The sequence below is a fragment of the Oryctolagus cuniculus genome, chromosome 3 (assembly GCF_051225735.1).
Source record: "Oryctolagus cuniculus isolate XC-2025 breed Fujian yellow rabbit chromosome 3, ASM5122573v1, whole genome shotgun sequence".
In the NCBI taxonomy this organism is placed as follows: domain Eukaryota; kingdom Metazoa; phylum Chordata; class Mammalia; order Lagomorpha; family Leporidae; genus Oryctolagus; species Oryctolagus cuniculus.
Genome location: NC_142869.1, coordinates 102317862 through 102338010, shown reverse-complemented (window position 1 = coordinate 102338010; position 20149 = coordinate 102317862). Strand labels below are relative to the sequence as shown.

Sequence of the window (20149 nt, the reverse complement as noted above, 5' to 3'; positions counted from 1 at the left end):
ATATTGAGTGTGAATTAAAATTTTAAAAATGAATGTATGTGAATAATATATTACTACTTCAGGACAGTTGGAAGAATAGATGGGAAAATGACAGAGGTATTTCTATACAAATGTTAACATCTTAAAGGTGTTATCTTAGAATAGGTATTAAAATGATGCATGATGCTTATGTCTTTATGTTTAAAATATTTTATGCTTTAATATGCACTTGCTTTAACATTAAAGAATCTGTTTGCTACATTCTTATACCTTAAGTAAAGCTGATTCAAATGTTCTAGACATGCATTAAAGAGAAAATAAGGACACACGTTCATCAGCTATATCATTTGAATATGTTCAGTTTCATGTTGGAAAAATCAGCTGACAGAAAGCAAAAAAACTGCAATGGTGAGACAAGCTGCTCTCACAAGCCCTAGCCCCACATTAATTAAATATAATTAACCAATCAGCAGTTTAAAAAACCACTGTTCAAATTTAACCAATGATGCCTGAAGCTACATGGAGGCGAGACTTTCTCTGACAACATAGAAGATTAGATTAGATGAAGGCAGGCCGGAGAAGAAAGTAGAAAGCAAGACAGCAGAAAGGAAGCAGAACAATGGCATCTAAAAGGTTGGGGCATGAGTGCAGAATTGACTGGGAGAGCCTCAGCAGGAAAAATAAATGACAGAAAGACAATGTTTTACAGGAATCCAGGGAAATAGGAGTCTCAGCTATAAAATGGTGAGAGCAAAATAATGGAAAGACTCAGATTCTGATACTATATTGGAAGATTCAAGCTGCAGGAAATGTCAACTCTGATTAGCGTGCAGGGAGGTATAAATCTAGTAGAGGTTGGTCAAATCCTTAAATCCATAATTAGTAAAATAGAACACAGTAGGCAGAGATGTAGAAAATTTGAAGTTGTGTTTCCAAATGAGTATCTTGGAGCTATTTCAATTGGGTAAATTTATTTACTTTGGTTAAGCATTGAAATCTGATGTTTGCCCCATATTGTAATAAATAGTGGCATAGCCATACAAGAGCAGTCAACATCTACAGTCTGATAAAAGTATATAAAACTTTTTCATCCAATAGGATTTAAAGTAAACTTCAAAGAAGTAATTTTAAAAGCTCTATTAACAATTGTTGAAATGAATTCAGTTTGCGTTAAAGCTGTTTTGGTATCTGTTTCTCTGTAGCAAACACAACCTATATCAGTATGTAAACAAATGGAATCCTCTAACAGTATCTTTTTTAGCAAGAGGCTGTGTCTCAGTCAACCTAGCAGCCAAGCTTCAGTCACAGGCTCTCAACTGATCAGATATGTCCATGAAAGGTAAATGCCTCTTTAAATCATGGCCAAATTAAGGCAATGCCAAGTTGTAACAAGTCAAGCATGTCTCTCTCTCTCTCTCTCTCTCTCCCCCCACCATGTGTGTCTGTATGTGTGTATATATATATATATATACACACACACACACAATTAATTACTTAAGATATAAGAATGTAGCAATTAATATACATAATAAATACATAATTAATATGTATTTCATATATACATAATAAATATGTATACTTATATATAATGTAATTTCTTAGTGTTTTTCACTTAATACATCTCACTAAATGAAGTGTTAACTATCTTGTCATAATTTATATGGGTATCATGGAGTTAACTCTTCAGTTCCATAGAAATAGAGCTGAAAGTTGTTTTTTTTAAAAAAGATATTTATGGGAGCTGTCATTGTGGCATAGCAGGTAAAGCTGCCACCTACAACACTGGCATTCTATATGGGCACTAGTTCATGTTCTGACTGCACGACTTCTGATACAGGTCCCTCCTAATGCAGTAGAAGATGTAAAAGAAGCCCAGGTGTTTGAGATCCTGCTACCAATGTGGGAAAGCAGTATAAAGCTCCTGGCTCCTGGTTGGCCTAGTGCTGGCCATTGCATCCTTCTCAAGTGTGAACCAGCAGGTGGAAGAACTCTTTCTCTCTCTCAGTCTGTATCTCTTTCAAATAAATAATAAATCTTTTTTTAAAAAAAATTTAAGAATATGAGCATTTGGCATAACAAGACACCACTTGGAGTACCCACATCTCATATTGAATCCCTCTTTTCAAGTCTCACTGACACTCCCGGTTCTAGATTCCTGCTAATGCACACCCTGGAAGTAGTAATGGTTCAAGTACTTGAGTCTCTTCCTCCCAGGTTGGAGGTCTGGATGGAGTTTCCAGATCCTAACTTCCCCCTGAACTAACCCATCCCCAACTGTTAACAGAGCTTGAGGGAGTGAACCAGTGGCTTTCTCTGTCTCTCGCTCTCTTCCAAATTAAATCAATCAATATACGTAAATAGATTCATGATTTTAAATGTAAATGTAAGGCATAAATTTAGCTATCTCAAAAATAAGATGTAATAAGATGGGAAATATATAATTAATTGAATTTTAAAACACACTAAAGTCTCACCAAGACAAATTTATTAAATTTAAACTCCTAAAACATATTTAAATTATATATATTCAAAACTTCTTAAATTGTTGATTAGCATAACAATTATCCACAGGATGAAGGCTAGTTGTTAAATTTTCAAATCTCAAGACCTCAAAAATTATGAGTGATAAATTCAATAGAAATAGGTGGTCTCATAGAAAGTCAAAAATATAATCCTTGTTGTTACCAGAACCTGAACAGTGAAATGAAGAGGGAAGAATTGGGAAAGGTAGATTGACAGGTTCTAAGTTATAGCTAGATACAGGTAAGAGGTTATCAGGTTCTATTTTATAGTAGGATGAAGAAAAACAATGTTAATTTATTCTATATATTTCTACTAAAATTAGAAGACAGGGTTTGGGAGTGTTTTCATTATGAAGAAATATTAAATGCTTAAATGAATACATAAATTTGCCCTGACTGCTAGACCGTCCTGCTTATTAATAATTTTTCAATACTAATAAGCCTTGTGGGCTTTTGCTATGTATTCAAAGAATTCTGAATACTGCCTTAAATAGACCAGACAACATGGTAAGTTTTAAGGATTTTATTCAGTGAAAGAAATGCACAGGAGATTGTGGGCTTTATTTAGGGGAGAAAGAGAAGTCTAGATGCTAAGTTGGGTCCATTCCAAACAGAGAGCAGGCCAGGAGCAAGCCACGTGAAACAAGCATACAGGTAGGAAAGCAGGGAGTGGGTGGCCTGAAGGCCATGCACCAGAGGGGCAACAAAAAAGGGAAGGGCCCACATCTGCCCTGCTCTAGCCCTTATATTCACTCCCAAAGGGGAGTGGTTACGTAGCCTGATTGGCAGGTGGGCATACAGGTGGGTGGGGTCAGGTAGGGGCATGAGATCACACAGGATGGTGAAGGCATGGTCTTCCAGCTCACAAACATAATCAATTTTATCCTGTCTGCCTGCCTACATCAACTGGCTATCACAAAATGCATACATGCAAGGAAATATTACATATTACACTATAAATATGTACAATTTCTGTAAAATATTTAAAATAAAATTATTAAAAAAGGAAACAAAGCCACAAAAACTTTATATGCTATCAGTAGACTAAATATAGAATGCTTTAAAAATATTTGCCCATCATTCTTATTTTTAATTCTCTATATTTCATGTGTATTTGTTTGTATTAAGATATTCATGTCTATTTTCATTCAGTATTTCTCTCTCCTCCTCAACACTGTTTATATTTGTAAAATTTAAGGCAAACCAGAGCAAAACAATTTTTTTAAGTTAAGATATGTCATAGTAGAACAAAATATACTGCTAAGGCTATAAAGTGAAAGACATAAACATAGATCAGATATAGAATTATAATAAAGATAGTAGGAGAACATCAAGAGTTTAAGAGAATCTCCCCTTAAACTTATCACTGGATGAAGAAAGTGTGGAAGGTTACAAAAAATGGATTTCAAATTAATGTCTTGCAACAGATAATAGACTAGTCACTCAAGTGACATTTAACTCCAGTCTTCTGTACATCTGGGTAGGTCCTGGGAGCATAAGACTTGCAGAATCGTGAAACATTCTCTTTTTTTCTCATCCAAGTATTAACCAGGCCTGACACTGCTGAACTATCAGAGGAGATCTGGCGCATTCAGAGTGGTGGGGCTGTAGACAACATATCCCCTTTTCCAGACAAACTACCATCCTACCCACAAAGAAACATATCACAGATTCAAGCAACAAGGTTCTGACAGGGTTGATTGTATTAACCTTTAAGATACGCTGCTTTTCTTTCCCATCAATAAAAGAATAAAAGTGGTTATCATCAAAAGGTGCTAACAGAATTAGCATAAATATGTGACAGAGCAAATATTTATTAAAGTGAAGGGGAAAGGTGGCCTTCAAACCATAAGGACTGTGAAATGCTGTACTAAAGTCTGATGAAGAAAGTTTCTTTAAATTAAATAACATCTACTTGCAGCAAAATTTTACACTGATTTGAGACAATTAAATGGCAACCACTACTCTGTCTTATTATATTTGTGTGTATGTATGTGTCAATAATATATGCTGGCCTAGAATTCAGAAGGAATTCGCTTCTGGCTGAGAGAATTCTATATAATCTCATTATCAAAATTATTTTAATATTGTTCTCCTTATATTGAATTAAAGAGAGGCATCCATACTGTGTCCACAGAGGTTCAGTGCAAAGTCTTCAGTGTCGAATAATCCTGGATTCAAGTTCCAGGTCCACTACTTGCTAGCTGTGGCACTTCAGGCATGTTATATAATCTTCCTGTGCCCAACTGGTGTGGGGGATACAGCAGCGATAATAAGCAGTTTAGGTGAGGAAGCCGCTGTAAAGCATTTAATATATTTTCTGGGCCATATGATTAATACCAAATAAATTTTAGACATTGCTATTGTGGCAATTATTAGTTTGAACAATATAATATACCAAAAACAGTAAAATCGACCCATAGTGATGAAAAAGAAGAAGCAAAAATATAGAAATAACACACCAAACAATAAATTATTTATAGTTAATATCACTATTCTATTTTGTTTTGGTAAGTAAAAAGCAGAAAACATCAGAGGAAACTAGCCAGTAACATAAACTAGCCTGCAAAAGTCCTTAATAATTGCTATGGACAAACAATGATGAATGTAGTTTGAGGCATTGTGAATTGATTGTGAAGATCAATTACACAAAGGGTAAGTGGTAGTTTTATGATACTATGGTAAGCTATAATGATCCAAAACAATTACATGGAGGATGCTATTATGAAAATGACTTAAAGATACATTTTTATTGCCAGAGATTATACATGAAGCTTATGAGTGTTGCTCCATATAGATGGAGTTTTCAGAGCACCTACAGTTTTTTCATTAGTTTCCTTTCCCAGTAAAAGTTAAAAAAAAGCAGTGTGTGGAATTTAGCAAATGCAGTGAACACAATTCTGACTAAGATACTGGGAAGTCCCATGTTTAATTCAGACAAACACTGTCTTTTCTAATCAACTTCTAGATTACACTCTTTTTTTGTCCAACAATGCCAAGTTGGCATGTTTGTCAACAAACCCAATTGATGTTTAATAAATATTTAGAAAATGCATTATACATATCAACTACCTCTTCATTTCTATTTCACTGTTGGCAGTTTCAAAGTAAAATCAAGTGAATTAAACAAAATGAGTATATTCCCCTTCTCTGCAGTGTTAATTAAATGATATTAAGGTAAATAAAATATTTCACTGTAAGTGAAAACATTGTTTCAGAAACAAATACTAAATAAGTGATCAGTGTCATCTGCTTAATCAGAACAGATGTTTTAATTATCTTTCCATTTTCACTATTTCAAAAAATAAAAAATAATGAAATGAATTATAAATCTTGTTTGTTTAATCAGAAAAATGAATATTGGAACAACATGAAAACAATTTTGCCTTGTTTCTATTTACTAAATGCTAATACCAAGAGCACACTGTACTATATGATGACAGTCTCATCCCACTTTTTTGATCTTTATAATTAGTTTTGGGTTAGAATAAGACATATTTCTTTTTCATTCATCTTACCCCTCCATACTTTTGTAAAACAGTTAACCCAAGTTTGTTATGAATGCAGACACAAAACTTTCTGATGTAAAACCTCAAATTCGCAAGGATTGCCTGCAAACCTGTTTCACTCAGGTGGTTGCAGAAGTACAAGCAGGCAAGATCCACAGTCACAACCACTCACCACAGTTGGCTTCATCTGATGCATCGGCACAGTCTGGATCCTCATCGCAGACCCACAGCTTGGAAATACAATGTTTGGTGGTTTTACACTGGAAATAGTCTGGAGAGCAGCTGTTTTCAGCTTAAGAGGAAAACATCTATTAAAATACGGCTTTGGAAAAGAACAGAAACTTATAAAACGTCATGACACACACAAGTGTTCAAAACAGCTCACTGAAAATGCATTCTTTTTTGATTAATAGGGCTCTACATGTGAAGAATTATCATTAATATCTGAAATACACTTTAAATATCCTTCCTAGTGAAAATAAGTAAGGAAAATGTATTTCTGCAATGATAATTGATAAATATCAGAGTTTACAAGAAACTATTAGATAGTTTGAAAATAATCCTAAGATAAACAACTCAGGGTCTTTCAAATTTTTTTCCCTACAAATTTAAGAATTTATACATAAGCATTTTTAAATATGGTAAAGAGACTAAAATCAGAAGTCATTAAATGAATAAGAAAATGAGAAGCATAAAATTGATCAAAAATCTCTAGTTTTTTTGAGTTTTTGAAGGAAGTGGTGAACATCAGACTCAGACTGTAAACTGCATCACAAATCGTCGTCAGCTTAATGGATCAGCTTCTAGAATGGCTAACCATAAAGAACAGGCACTGACTTTACTCTGAATGTACTACCTTAATCAAATTGCTGGATGACTGCACATTATTTACTGATAAAACTTTTAAAGGAATAAAATAAAACTTTAGCAAGGCAGAAGTGTTGACAGCAGTTCTGTTAAAACTGTGAAACATACTATCCTATAGACACTGTTGTGTGCTTGCCTACACACTGGTATGCACATGATACAAACTGGGTTTTTTTTTTTTTTTGCCTTCTATTTAATGTCATTGTAGTTTTGTTGGGAGATGGAAATTCCAGTAGACTAGAATAAAAAATATTTCCCTATTATTCTTTCAAGTAGCCTATTATGATATACTAAATTAAAATAATTTTGATAGGTTATTTTCCAAGATTATGTATTTCATGTTACAAGTTCAACAAATATTTTAAAGAGGCAAAAAAGAAAAAGTCTCTTCAGTATAAGGGATTTTATTGCAAGTAACTAATTAGTCAATAGAAAACATTAGGATAGATAAAGAATAAAGAATTGATGGGATAATAACCAACTAATTTTTATGCTTCTCTTAAGTTATGATGTAAATACATGAGTATTGTCCATTGAATGAAAGAATATTTATGGCTGGCGCCGCGGCTCAATAGGCTAATCCTCCACCTAGCGGCTCCGGCACACCGGGTTCTAGTCCCGGTCAGGGCGCCGGATTCTGTCCCGCTTGCCCCTCTTCCAGGCCAGCTCTCTGCTATGGCCAGGGAGTGCAGTGGAGGATGGCCCAAGTGCTTGGACCCTGCACCCCATGGGAGACCAGGAGAAGCACCTGGCTCCTGCCTTGGGATCAGCGCGGTGCGCCGGCCGCAGCGCGCCGGCCACGGCGGCCATTGGAGGGTGAACCAACGGCAAAGGAAGACCTTTCTCTCTGTCTTACTCTCTCTCACTGTCCACTCTGCATGTCTTAAAAAAAATATTTAGTATAGTCTCCATGTACCTTTGAAAGAAAAATCACCCATTACTCACTATTCTCTGTTTTTTATGATGTTCCTCAAATAATCCTAATTGGCACCTATTTATAATTACTTGATTTTGATTGCTGCTTTACTTTTCTAACTGTATGGATCTATGATGAAAATTTTTCACCCAATTTTAGTTGGGAGTCAAAAATAAGAAAAAATAGGACATGTTGATTTGACTTACGACAATCCCTTTCATCTTCCTCATCCCCACAGTCATCTTGTCCATTGCACCTGAGGTTTACAGGGATACATTTTTGGTTCTTGGTACACTTGAACTGGCCTGACAAGCAGACATGTGTGTCTAAAAGACAGAAAGAAGAAAAAATCCTGACCTGAGACCTATGCTTGAATTTAAATCTGCCTAGACATAATTAGGATTCTATGCTCCTGAGTGAGGAATTTAATCACCTACCACAGTTGAGTTCATCAGAATTGTCTCCACAATCATTCTCTCCATCACAGATGAAAGCAGGCAGTGCGCAGAGTCCAGTTCCACACTGAAATCGGCCTGGCTGACATTTAAACTCAGCTGGGAAGAAAACAAATAACTGTTTTGGAATGGCAATCTCAGTGCACGTCTTCCTAAACAGAGCTGTTCTGACAGTCAATCTGTTATTATATTATTGCATTAAACACTCCCTAGAGCACAATGTGAATGTCTTGCATCTAATGCAAATGTCTTAAACCTTTTAGATTCAGATGTGCAGCTAATCTATGAGCAACACAGATGACCTCCAGATTATATTTCAGAAAGTAACTGTAAGGTAAGGACCTAACAGTATATAAATATAAAAATCATCTTTTTTAAAAAAAAATGTCTCCTATCTCAATGAAGTGGTATTGTCAGGTTAGGTTGCAGAATATAATTTACTGTAATAAAAAACCGCTATTTCAATATCATGTTTCAAAAAATCATTCTCCTGATCACTTTGCTGTGTCCTGTGTCTATTATGTGTGCCATATGTCTTCAATACATATTCTGTAGCACTACGTAAAGCAAATGCTTCCTATATCTATCTTTTTTGTTCATTTATTTATTTGAAAGGCAGAGCATCAGATAGAGGCACACAGAGCAAGAAAATGAGAGTGAGAAACAGAGAAACAAATATATAGAGAGATCATACATTCTCTGGTTAACTCCCCAAATGGCCACAATGGACAGCTTGGCCAGGCCAGAGCCAATTCACAAAACTCCATCTGAGTCTCCCATGTGGGGTTGCAGGGGTGCAGGTACTTGGGCCATCATCTGTTGATTTCCTAGGCACATCAGCAAGGAACTGGATTGAAACTGAAGCAACTGGTACTCAAATCAGCCCTCTGATACAGCATGCTCATATTGCAAGTGGGGGTTTAACTCGCTGTCCCACAATACCAACCCCTCTATCATTTTAAATCATAATTATTGATATCCATCCTATAGCTTTTTATTAATATTTAGTTATTTATTTGAAAAGCAGAGTTACAGAGTGGCAGAGGCAGAGAGAAAGTCTTCCACCTGCTAGTTCACTCCCCAGATGAGAGCAACAGACAGAGCTGTGCCAATCTGAACCCAAGAGCTTCTTCTGGGTCTCCCACGTGGGTGCAGGGGCCCAAGGACCTGGGCCATCCTTAGCTACTTTCCCAAGTGTGTTAGCAGCGAACTGGATCGTAAGTAGAGCAGCCAGGACTCGAACCGGTGTCCATATGGGATGCTGGTGCTGAAAGCCAGGGCTTGAACAACACAGTGCCGGCCCCCATAATTTTTATGTATAAAGAAAATGTCTTGTAAATAGTATATAATTTAACATGCCTTAGATGTTATTATAATGAATAATTCCCACATGATGAGGCATTTCCTTTTGCTGTATTCTTTGAGTTTATATTAAGAAGTAATAATAATAAAGTAGAAATTATTGATGATCTCCTAAGGATTAGGCATCAGATAGGTGCATTCAGATGCAGTTATTGATTTAATCTCATCCTAGCTTCCTGAGTGGGACCATTTTACAAATGAGGAAACTAAATTGCATGAATAGTAATATTTCACCCCAAATGTAACATTTTCAAGTGGCAGACTTCAAATTCAACTCTAGGTCTGACTCTGACATCTCACAAATTATGTTACTTGCAGTAAAACACTTGTTTTTTGACTAATGATCCTAATGTGTGCTACTAATCACTGACTTTGAGATTAATAAATGTGTTCTTTATTAGTTCAAACCAGTGAATCAAGCAGTAATAAGTGACATTTTAAATTTTCAGTAGGAAATAGATGATCCTTTCATAATTACAGCATTGATTAAAATTTAAAGATTCTTTAAAAAACCCAATATGTATTTTACAACAACAAAAGAAATTTTGAAAATGTTGATCATTTACCTCCAATGAATAAGATTTGTTAATCAGTCACAGTAATAGTTTAAACTGCATCATACTTAATTTTCTTACCCCCTAGACATGAGCATTTCCTCTATTTCTTATTGTTTAATACATGATATCCTTTAATATTCCTTTTACTACCCAAGTAACTGTGCTATAAAAAGAGATGCAACTAATATAGGGATACCTGGGAATAACTGGGAAGCCTTTCTGACCTTCATATTTGTCTCTAGAATGATCCCTGGTGACTTACAGTGTCACAGAAAGCATAGTCACAGACTTACACTGTCAAAGAGTTCTTGATGCATCACTCAACTCCATTACATAACAACTTTTGGTGAGTTTCTGGAGATTAGGCTCAGGTGAAGTTATGGGTGCTGACAGTGACTCTTACTTTCCACCAGTCTTGATGATACAGAAACACAAAGATGAAACCAGAATACCTCAGCTTCATTTTCTACCTCACCATGACACTCAAATTGGATATCTCATGTTTACTGATACTCAAAGATGTTAGCCATCAAGAATAAATAGGTTATTTGCTAAAGGATATGTAGGAGTACTAAAAATATTAGGTGTTGGCATTGTGGCACAGTAATTTAAGCCTCTAACTTCAATTCTAGCATCCCATATCGGAATACCAACTGGAGTCCCTTCTACTGAACTTCTGATCCAGTGTCCTGCTAATGCATCTAAGGCAGCATATGATGTACTACGTACTTGGATCCCACCCTCCATGTGGGGAAACCTAATGGAGTCCCTGGCACTTGGCTTCAGTAAGTCCCAGACCTGGCTGTTGATGTCATTTGGGGAGTGAATCAGAGATTTCTCTTTTTTTTTGTCACTCTGCCTTTCAAATAATCAAATAAATCAACCTTTAAAAAGACAATATTATGAGGTCAGGCTTTTTGCACAGTGTTACAATGCACTGGGGACACTTTCATCTCTCAACAGGGTCTCTGACTTTGTGTCCTGACTCTACTTCTCATTCAGCTTTCTTCTAATGTATACTCTTGCAAGCAGCAAATTCTGATCAAATACTTGGATCCAGTCTACCCACATGGAAGACCCAGACTGAGTTCTGGAAGCATGGTTTCAGTCTGGTCCAGACTCATAACCTATGCCTATAACAACTGGGAAATGATCCAGTGAATGGAAGACCACCACTCCCTACCTCTCTGTCTTTCAATAAATAAATAAGAAAAATTAAAAATGAAAAAAATAACTGGGAAAAAGCTGCATAATTATAGTCTGCACGAAGACTTCTTGGATATATTCCCAAAGTATAGGTAGTAAAACAACATACCAATGAGAATACAAAAAACTAAAAATCTTTGCAGCAAAGATAATAAACAACAGAATAAAGACACTACATATGAAATAGAAAAAAATGCAAATCAGTCAACCAACAATGGATTAATATCCTAAATATATAAGGAACTAAAATCGGTAGTAAGAAAAAGCTTGGCTTGCTTACTTAGTGGTGGATTAATCTTATGATTATACAATAAACTGAAAGTATGTCATTGTAAAAATTAAAATAAGGGCCAGCACTGTGGCATAATGGATAAAGCCACTGCCTGCAGTGCCAGAATCCCATAAGGGTGCCACTGCGAGTTCCAGCTGCTCCACTTTTTGGACAGGCAGAGTGGACAGTGAGAGAGAGGCAGTAAGGTCTTCCTTTTCCATTGGTTCACCCCCTACAATGGCCACTCTGGCTGGTGCTCTGCACTGGTCTGAAGCCAGGAGCCAGGTGCTTCTCCTGGTCTCCCATGCAGGTGCAGGGCCCAAGCACTTGGGCCATCCTCCACTGCACTCCCGGGCCACAGCAGAGAGCTGGACTGGAAGAGGAGCAACTGGGACAGAATCCGGCGCCCCGACCGGGACTAGAACCCCGGGTGCCGGTGCCACAGGTGGAGGATTAGCCTATTGAGACTCTGCGCTAGCCTTGCTCCACTTCTGATCCAGCTCTTTGCTATGGCCTGGGAGAGCAGTGGAAGATGGCCCAAGGACTTGGGCCCCAGCACCCGTATGGGAGACCCAGAAGAAGCTCCTGGCTTCGGATCAGTGCATCTCCAGCCGTTGCGGCCATCTGGGGAGTGAACGAGCAGATGGAAGATTCTCTCTCTCTCTCTCTCTTTCTCAGCCTCTGCCTTTAAATAAATAAATAAATCTTTAAAAAATTTCAAAAAAAGAATAAGAAAGGAAGGGGAGGAGCAGTGCTGAGAGGGAGGGTAGGGTAGGAAGTAACACTGTATATCTGAAATATATATCTGAAATATATATATATGAAAAATATATCTGAAACATTGTATATCTGTATATATGAAATACAAGAAATTTGTTCACCATCTATACATAAAAATGCGTTTTAAAACAAGAACAGTGCTTGTGTCCATTGTTACACTACATAGAACTGAAACATTTGTATCTTTGATAATATTTATAGCAGTAAATAAAATTAGTATTTTTTTTGAAACTCCAAAAAATTGGCAATAGACTTTAACAGAAATTTCTCAAAAGAACACCTAATGCCCAACAGGTATATGAAAGGAATGTTGAACATCACTAACTAAGCATCAGAGAAATGCACATTAAAACCGCAGTAAGACATTATCTCACACATTGTAGAAATGATATTATGAAAAAGATGAATGTAAAGTGTTGGTGAGGATATGGAGAAAAAGTTTTGTATAGTACTGGCAGGAATCAAAGTTTCTAAAACCATTATGGATAGCTGTATGAAGGTTACTCAAAAAAGTGAAAATAAAATCATATATGATCAAGCAATCCCACAATCAGTACATTAGAAAATTATCTGCATTCCCATATTCCCTACAGCATTATTCATAATATCCAATAAATGAAATCAATATACTTGTCCATCAATATGCAAATGGAAAAAGAGAACGTGTTTCATATATATGTATATATATAAAGAGAATATAAAAAACTATTTTAATTTGTTACAGTATAGATGAATCCAAAGATCTTTCTGTAAAACCAAATAATCCAGGCATAGAAAGATAAATACAGCATAATTCACCTATACATGGAATATAAAATGTCAAACTCAGAAACACATGGTAAAATGGTGGTTACCAGAGGTTATAGGGTAGAGGGATTGGGAAGATCTTGAGCATAGAACACAAAATGTTAGTAAGACATGGGGAGTATATTCAAGATTCTATTGTATAACACAATGACTATAGCTAGTAACCATATCTTGTACACATGAAAATTGATAAGAATGCAAATTTTATAAGTTTTCACAACAAAAAGTAATTATGTGAGTAATGTATATAATTAGCCAGGCTACACTGTACACATATACAAAAACACCATGATGTATAACATATATAATTTCTATTTGTTAATCAAAAATAAATTAAATGTAGATATTAATACTTAGCAGATCATAAACATCTCTAGATATCAACATGTCTCACAACAGGTATTAAAGTAATATTTGAAAACCATAGTTTCTAAAATTGGGTGCATGTGAAAACTCATCACACCAAATCTATTGTTAACTTTTTTGAGTCACCAGAGTTCCACAATGAAATCTCAGTGAAGATTCTAATTAGTGTTCAGGATCTGTGAATATTTTAAAAGGGAAAGTGTTGCAGAGCTAATGACCTATGCTGCAGGTCATTCCGATGGTATTTCCTCAGAGAACGGTGAATCTGAGCAGAAAAGGTCACTGTTGTAACCCAAGGGCTAAATTAACATGTTCACTTTAGCTTATTTCAATACACTACAAAATAAGTTGTATTTAGTTCTTTCCTCTATCACACCAAAAACTACTTTATTAAAGGGAAAATAGTAACTTCCTTTAGGTAAGGAAATCTCATTGAGGTCACCAAAATAATTTTGGTTCCCTTGGTATTCATTTTAATTTAGAAACTAGAAAAGAATTTTCCCAGCATAATATTACACCTTTCCCATACAGATATTACTCTTTACATATTGTCTATCATAGTGAAAATACGAGCTATATTTAAAAACACCTAACAGCAGCAAATCTTCAAATACAGGAAGATTATAGGAGGGAACGATAACTTTTGAAGCTTCTTTCTTTCTCACTGTACTGATTACATACTTTCAAACACATAAGTGAAGGAAGTGAAACAGCTTCAACTGTGATCAGGGAGCTGGAAGCTAGGTAACTATCTAGAAAACCTGACTTTCAAACAGCTTTATAATTAGATGTTGGAAAGTTCTCCACCAAAAAGTAGCTAAGTTTCACTAAGATTGTACCCTACCTTCAGTGCAAATCTAAGGACCCTGAACTGAATTGTCAAGGCCAAATCATGGCAACCATCTACTGGAAGGTTGAGGGAATTACCATGATTGAGTCCAAGCATCTTCAACTTGACAGGAACATATTGGAGTGACCTATGGAGTAAACTAAAGAAGGCTATCAGGGAAGAATCTTCTGACCATTCAGTACAATCAAACTTACCAATGATTCTTTTTTTTTTTTTAAAAGTGACACCTAACCACACCAGTCACAGTCAGATGCCAGGCACTGTAGAACATCTGCTAAGAACATACTAAATTCCCAAACAGCAGATTAACTATCTATTGGAAAATCTGACTTGTGAAGAATTTTCAGGATTTTAATACTGATAGAAAAAAGTATGTTTGTTTATATCCTTGATTTCACTCAGTGAGCAGCATTCTGAAAACTTCCCCACTCTTGCTTCCAATTTGATGACACATTAAGTCAAAATCATGCCAATTACAACTCTACTGATCACTACAAGAAGCAAGGTATTTTTCCACATGTAATTAAGTTTGAAGAAAGCAAAAACTACTGACACAAATTGCTGGTGTGTCATTCTATCATTCTAACTGTAATTGTTCTTAGAGATACACCAAAGATCTTAGAATGACTTTTATTGTATTTTTAAAGAATGGTGGATGAAATTTTTCCATTTAAATTTTGGGAAAGTATCAGAAGGCAATACTTCACATTTAGCTGCAATTTTCCAGGTCTGGGATGTTGGGAGCTTCAAATTATAAGTTCCAACATTGGCCAATGTACTCACGGCAGTCATCAGGTTCATCAGATCCGTCGCCGCAGTCATCCACTGTGTCACATTTCCACCAGAACGGAATGCATTTATCAGTTTTGCAACGAAACTTAAAAAAAAAAAAAAAAAGGTGTTGAAGAACCCATTGCATATATCAAGAGATATTTAAAAATTCGTCAGGACATTGTATCCTATACTTCCTTGCCACAAATGTGAACCGTGATGGCCTTAGAACATTCCACGACAGGGAATAAAGTACAAGTGCCAAAACAATCTTCCAGAAAAGAACGTTGTTTGGGACAACCTCTTGACATTTTCTGTGCACATAGACAAGAACACAAATTTACATGATATCTAAGGGCTACTAGTGCAGTAAAGCAGCAGAACTGAATGAGAGCCACATAGACTCTGCGTCAGAAACAGCCGAAAATACGCACTACCTGGCCCTTTACAGAAACAACATTCACACAGGACAAACTAAAGAAAATCACACTGTCCCTACAGAGAGCACATTCAGCTAAAGCAACTGCTTTTAAGAGTCACCTTAAATGGTTAAAACCTAACAAATTATAAACTTTTGTCAATTTCTCTTGCTACTATAAAATTATTTTCTCTATTTTAACAGCATTTCAGTGAAGGCATATATCTCAATATTCACCTGGAATGGAAAACATTAGTTTCATAATTTTCTAAAGATATTAATTTTTCTTTTGAATTATGTGTTGCAATTTCTACATGAGTGGTAGATAGGAAGTCACGTTTATTTTAGTACTTTACACAGCCTAGGTTCATGATCTCTAATGAAAATGTATTACCAATCTAAAAGTTTGCTTATCTAAAATACTGTTATGGTATTCAAGTAAGAGAAAATCCATTGCTAGTTTTATTCAATCCTGATTGCATATCATGGCGTTGACTTAAGGTAGATTTGTTATTATTATTATTTTTACAGATGAGAGTGGATTTTTCTTCCAGTAGCAACGTGGGATGGAACTGAGCAGCATGAATCTAAGGGGAGTTCTGACTCTTCAACAGATTTTCTCATATTTGCTTCTTCCGTGGTCATGTCTGTTGTGGTTTTTCATAAATTACCAGAGGGGGAAAATTACCTTTATAGACAGTGACTGTCTGGGGATATGAGGCTAACTCTGAAAGCAATTGCCCTGAACATTAAATATTTCCAGTCATTACAGTACATCAACGCACATTAGTTAGAGGCTTCAACCTCCTGAGTATCTACAAAACCTTCCCAATCATGATTGGAAAAGATCTAAGACTTTTTTTTTTTTTTAAATTCACTAAGTAAGTCTGATTTAAATAAATACCAACTGTTGGAATTGCATGTGGCATTATGATTTCAGTTTCCATTTCATTCTTAATAAGAACATAAAAGGAATTTCAGCTGAGAGAAGGCCAGAATAAAATATCCTTATGTTACTTTTCATGGTAATCAATACTTTATTCTCAGAAGATCTCTTCTATTTCTTGCCTGGGCTTCATTTTTTCATACTTAAATTCAGTAACTTAAAAAGATTAATGCTAAACATAAATATAAAACATTCTTCGCGGTAAATATTCTCCAAAGCTAATATCTTCATAAAATAAATTATAGACTGTAATTATCACCCATAAAATGAAGCAATAAAAAAACTACCAAATACATGTCTACTAATATGATTGCAAGGTTAAATCCAAATCTACCAATTGAAGTAGTTAAAACAGGAAGAATTTCTACTTAAAAATAAAGGCATTTTAAAATATACTTTTTTCTAACTAAAATGATTTCCATGAAATATTTGAAATGATTAGTGGATTTTCATTTTTATCAGATACTAAGATCATGTTTCACTCTTAGTTGAATTCTTATTTGTAGAGTCTATGTATTTATTTTTTTATAAAAAATACTATTTGAGAGATATGTCATTGTTGGTAATCATTAGATCATAACAAATCAAAATCACTCAGTAATAGTAAAATAAAATGCACATCTTTCAACAGGGTGCTTAATGATATGATTTCAAACTATCTGGATTATTTGCTTCATTTAATCATCTGTTTCATTGCAAACTATATTTTTATCAACTGATTTTTCTGTAAGAAATATATGATAGGCAAATTTTCCTCCCATTATATTAGAAAAGAATCAGAGGTCAATTGGAGGCATCAAACAGAAAATTACAAGGATAACCTCTAGTGGACTCAGTTAGCTGTTCATCATTTACGTTTTTCTTAAAAACAAATTAAATTATAATTTTTTCCAGGGATTATGCCTGAAAACTAAGATACTAACATAGCAAAAGGTAATGTATTGGAGTGAAATGGACATTTAAATAGGCATTTTGAGATTTGAAGATTGTTTACAGCCCTTGTCTCTATTGTTTAGGAACAGTATTTTTTTCTTCATGCTATTTGTTGAAGTCTTTTTCTTTAAAACTGATTAAACTTATGATTATAGTATAGAGAAAATAGATCTTTGTAAAAATTAGGACTGGGAATAGGACAAGGAAGAGGAAAAAGGTTTGGAGTGTGAGTGGGAGGGAGGATTAGGTAGAAAGTATCACTGTGTTCCTAAATCTGTATTTATGAAATACATGAAACTTGTATAGCTTAAATAAAATTTTAAAAAATGCTGTTGAAAATTTGAAAGTAATGAAATCAAGTCCATGCAACTACCATTAAGTAAAATTTTTCATTTCAGGATAGTTTCACTGGAAATAATTCAGTTTTAAAGAAAAAGAATAGTTTTCATGATGAAATATTTTTGTTTATATTTTTTGTAAGATCTTTGTCCTTAGTGTGCTGTACATTGAGATTTAATGCTATAACTAGTATTCAAACGGTATTTTTCACTTTATGTTTCTGTGTGGGAGCAAACTGTTGAAATCTTTACTTAATGTATGCTAAACTGATCTTCTGTATATAAAGAGAAACGAAAATGAATCTTGATGTGAATGGAAGGGGAGAGGGAGTAGGAAAGGGTAGGGTTGTGGGTGGGAGGGACGTTATGGGGGGGGAAGCCATTGTAATCCATATTCTGTACTTTGGAAATTTATATTCATTAAATAAAAGTTAAAAAAAATAAAAAAATAAATAAATCTTTAAAAAAACCCTTTAAAAAACAAACAAAAAAAACCAAATGTGCATATATACAAATATTAGGTATGTGTGTCTATTTAAGCACATATATAGACAGAGAATGTATATACTTTTATATATAAAAGATATATAACTTCAAAAAAAGTATCTAGAGAATTACTCTTCCAACTCATCTTTTCTATACTATTATCTCTGAGGAGTGAGGGAGTGTAAGGATGATGATGCAGAGCAGATAAACTAAGATTTCTTAGCTTGTGTGACTCGACAGTTTTGCCCATACTGTGCTCAATCACCTTGCCTTCTCAAGCTATGTAAAATCACTGGTGCTGCTACTATGTCCACTTTGGAGTAGAGCTTTTATATTGTGTGGATTTGTGTAATGGTTTCAACTTTTGTTTCCCTTTTTGGACTCTTCTGTACATCCTAATATCTTAGGTTCCATTCTAATGATATTAATTCAATTGCTTCTCCCTTACTCTATGGTCATCTATCCATGCACTGTATACAATGATCATTTAATGTGTGTCTCTGTGTATGTGTGTGTGTAAATATATATATATACACACACCTTGTATAACAACATGCCCATCCATTCCATGATGTGGTTTCCAGGCCTCTACTCACCTGACTGGCTGTGCAGTTGGATAAGCAAGTCCTGTTATCAGCAGCAAGATAGAAGTTAGTGGGACAAGCACAGGTATGGGTCTTTCCAGGGGCTAAAAGGCACAAATGACTGCAACCACCATTATTTATCACGCAGAGATGTTTGGAGACTATAGATGAAAAAGAAATAACAACAGTAAAATAGAATAATCAAGACAGATAATAGAAAACGAGATCAAAGATAAGCTTCATAGCAAGTATTTGAATAAATTTTGTAATCAAGAACTCAAGATGATATTTTATTTTATTACAAAACCACTATTTGTCCAATAACATTAATTTTACAATTAAATAATTTTAAGGGAGCATTTCTACACAAACTGTAGAAAAAAACCTCTCCATAAAAAGGGACTAGAAGTACTATAGATGAAGGCATACATATGTTCATAACTATAAATGTAAAATAAAACAATGGAATAATGATCTACAATAGTATAGCGACTCCTTTCTAGGCCAGGTTATGTTTTCAGTAAAACGATCAAACCTTTATTACACAAGGCCTAATAGAATTCTTACCACAAGTAAGCTTAAACAGATTTGATAAATTCATAATTTTTAGAATCTTGATGTTACTTAAATAGAATTCCTCTGCCCAGCATTCCAGAAACTAGGAATCCTATAACTATTTTGTAAACAAATTATTTCAAGAATGTAGCCTTCACTTCTCTGACTATATGTATTATTATTATAATCTCACTTAATATGATTTAATAATCAATACCCCCTATGCTATTATTGAGCTTCTAATCATCTCTCAAACAGCAGTACCTGATGTCAACTGAATTCATTCCACAAAATGATGCTACATCATAAAATCGGTAAACTTTGTGAAAAATAAAATTACACTTAACCTTGAAAGAATAAAAAATGGAATGTTACTGAAAGATGTTGATGCATTTATGGAAATCATGGAAAGAATAATTACCATCAGGTTGTCTATAAGAATGATACACCTGGATATCTGTGATGGCATGCCATGAGTTAATCAGTGAGAGTCTGTCTGCTCCCGAGGTTTTATGGGCACGGCTGAGTGACTTGGTTTTCCCATCAGTCCAGTAGATGTAGTCTTCAAACAATGTTAGTGCAATCACCCCTGGAATATCTTGATTAGGGACTGTAATAGGAGATGGTAAGATTAATGTTCAGTCTTGGAAGACTGCCAGTTAAAATATTCA

General features: G+C 35.0%; 1 protein-coding gene across 4 annotated transcripts in view; it reads right to left on the bottom strand.

The window, feature by feature from the left end:
* LRP1B (LDL receptor related protein 1B) overlaps nucleotides 1–20149 on the bottom strand; it is a 2138546-nt gene that overhangs the window by 214720 nt on the left and 1903677 nt on the right. For all 4 annotated transcript variants that reach the window (XM_051849573.3, XM_070071546.2, XM_002712121.6 and 1 more), the window contains exons 61-66: nucleotides 19900–20088; nucleotides 18936–19084; nucleotides 15231–15324; nucleotides 8231–8347; nucleotides 8000–8119; nucleotides 6183–6302 (exon numbers count right to left, since the gene is read on the bottom strand). In XM_051849573.3, coding sequence (XP_051705533.3) covers nucleotides 6183–6302; nucleotides 8000–8119; nucleotides 8231–8347; nucleotides 15231–15324; nucleotides 18936–19084; nucleotides 19900–20088 — 789 coding nt within the window. The remainder of the gene's footprint in view (nucleotides 1–6182; nucleotides 6303–7999; nucleotides 8120–8230; nucleotides 8348–15230; nucleotides 15325–18935; nucleotides 19085–19899; nucleotides 20089–20149) is intronic.